Source organism: Penaeus monodon, chromosome 28 (genome assembly GCF_015228065.2).
Source record: "Penaeus monodon isolate SGIC_2016 chromosome 28, NSTDA_Pmon_1, whole genome shotgun sequence".
NCBI lineage: Eukaryota > Metazoa > Arthropoda > Malacostraca > Decapoda > Penaeidae > Penaeus > Penaeus monodon.
The window spans coordinates 22907141-22907747 of NC_051413.1; the positions used below are offsets into that span (position 1 = coordinate 22907141).

The window sequence follows — 607 nt, forward strand, 5'->3', positions numbered from 1 at the left end:
ATTAGGAATGATGGCCATTTTCGTCCGAAAAAAAGAAAAAAAAAGTCAATAACGAAAATAGGAGTGAATATGATTTTCTCTTTCGGTTGAGGTAAATCTTCGTGTACAATGAAAAGTATGATGAATAAAATGTGTGAGCCTAATGTATATTTCAGTAATTTGAAATTTCGAGTGCCTTTTTTTTCAACCTAATCTGATAATCACTGATTCTGATAGCATTTCAAATTGAAGATCACTTATAACAGTGGAAGTATTTACATTCCTTTTATAATTGTAAACCGTTTTTTCTAGATCAAGCTTCGAACACGGACTATCGCAACTGCTGGAGAAGGAAAAAATAGAGGAAGAAATGGCTGCCAAGAACATGAAAGTCTCTCATGACTCGCCAACTTCATCCTCAGTCCCTCTCAAGAGTTCTAACCCGCGGTCCATCGCAGCAGCAAGAACAGGCTATATGATAGACAGCGCCACTAAATTCGTCATGGATCGGTAATAAAGGCCTTTTTTAAAAGCTTTTATTTTTTTGTGTCTTCGATACATCTATCAATCTTTTAAAAAAAGTTTTGATGTAACTGAACTGTAGGGGACATATTATTAATACTTTCAT

General features: G+C 34.8%; 1 protein-coding gene across 1 annotated transcript in view; it reads left to right on the top strand.

Annotated features, from left to right (window-relative positions):
• The window catches only part of LOC119591101, a 19931-nt gene that overhangs the window by 14542 nt on the left and 4782 nt on the right, over positions 1–607 (top strand). The window contains 1 exon segment of the mRNA XM_037939818.1: positions 292–489. Coding sequence (XP_037795746.1) covers positions 292–489 — 198 coding nt within the window.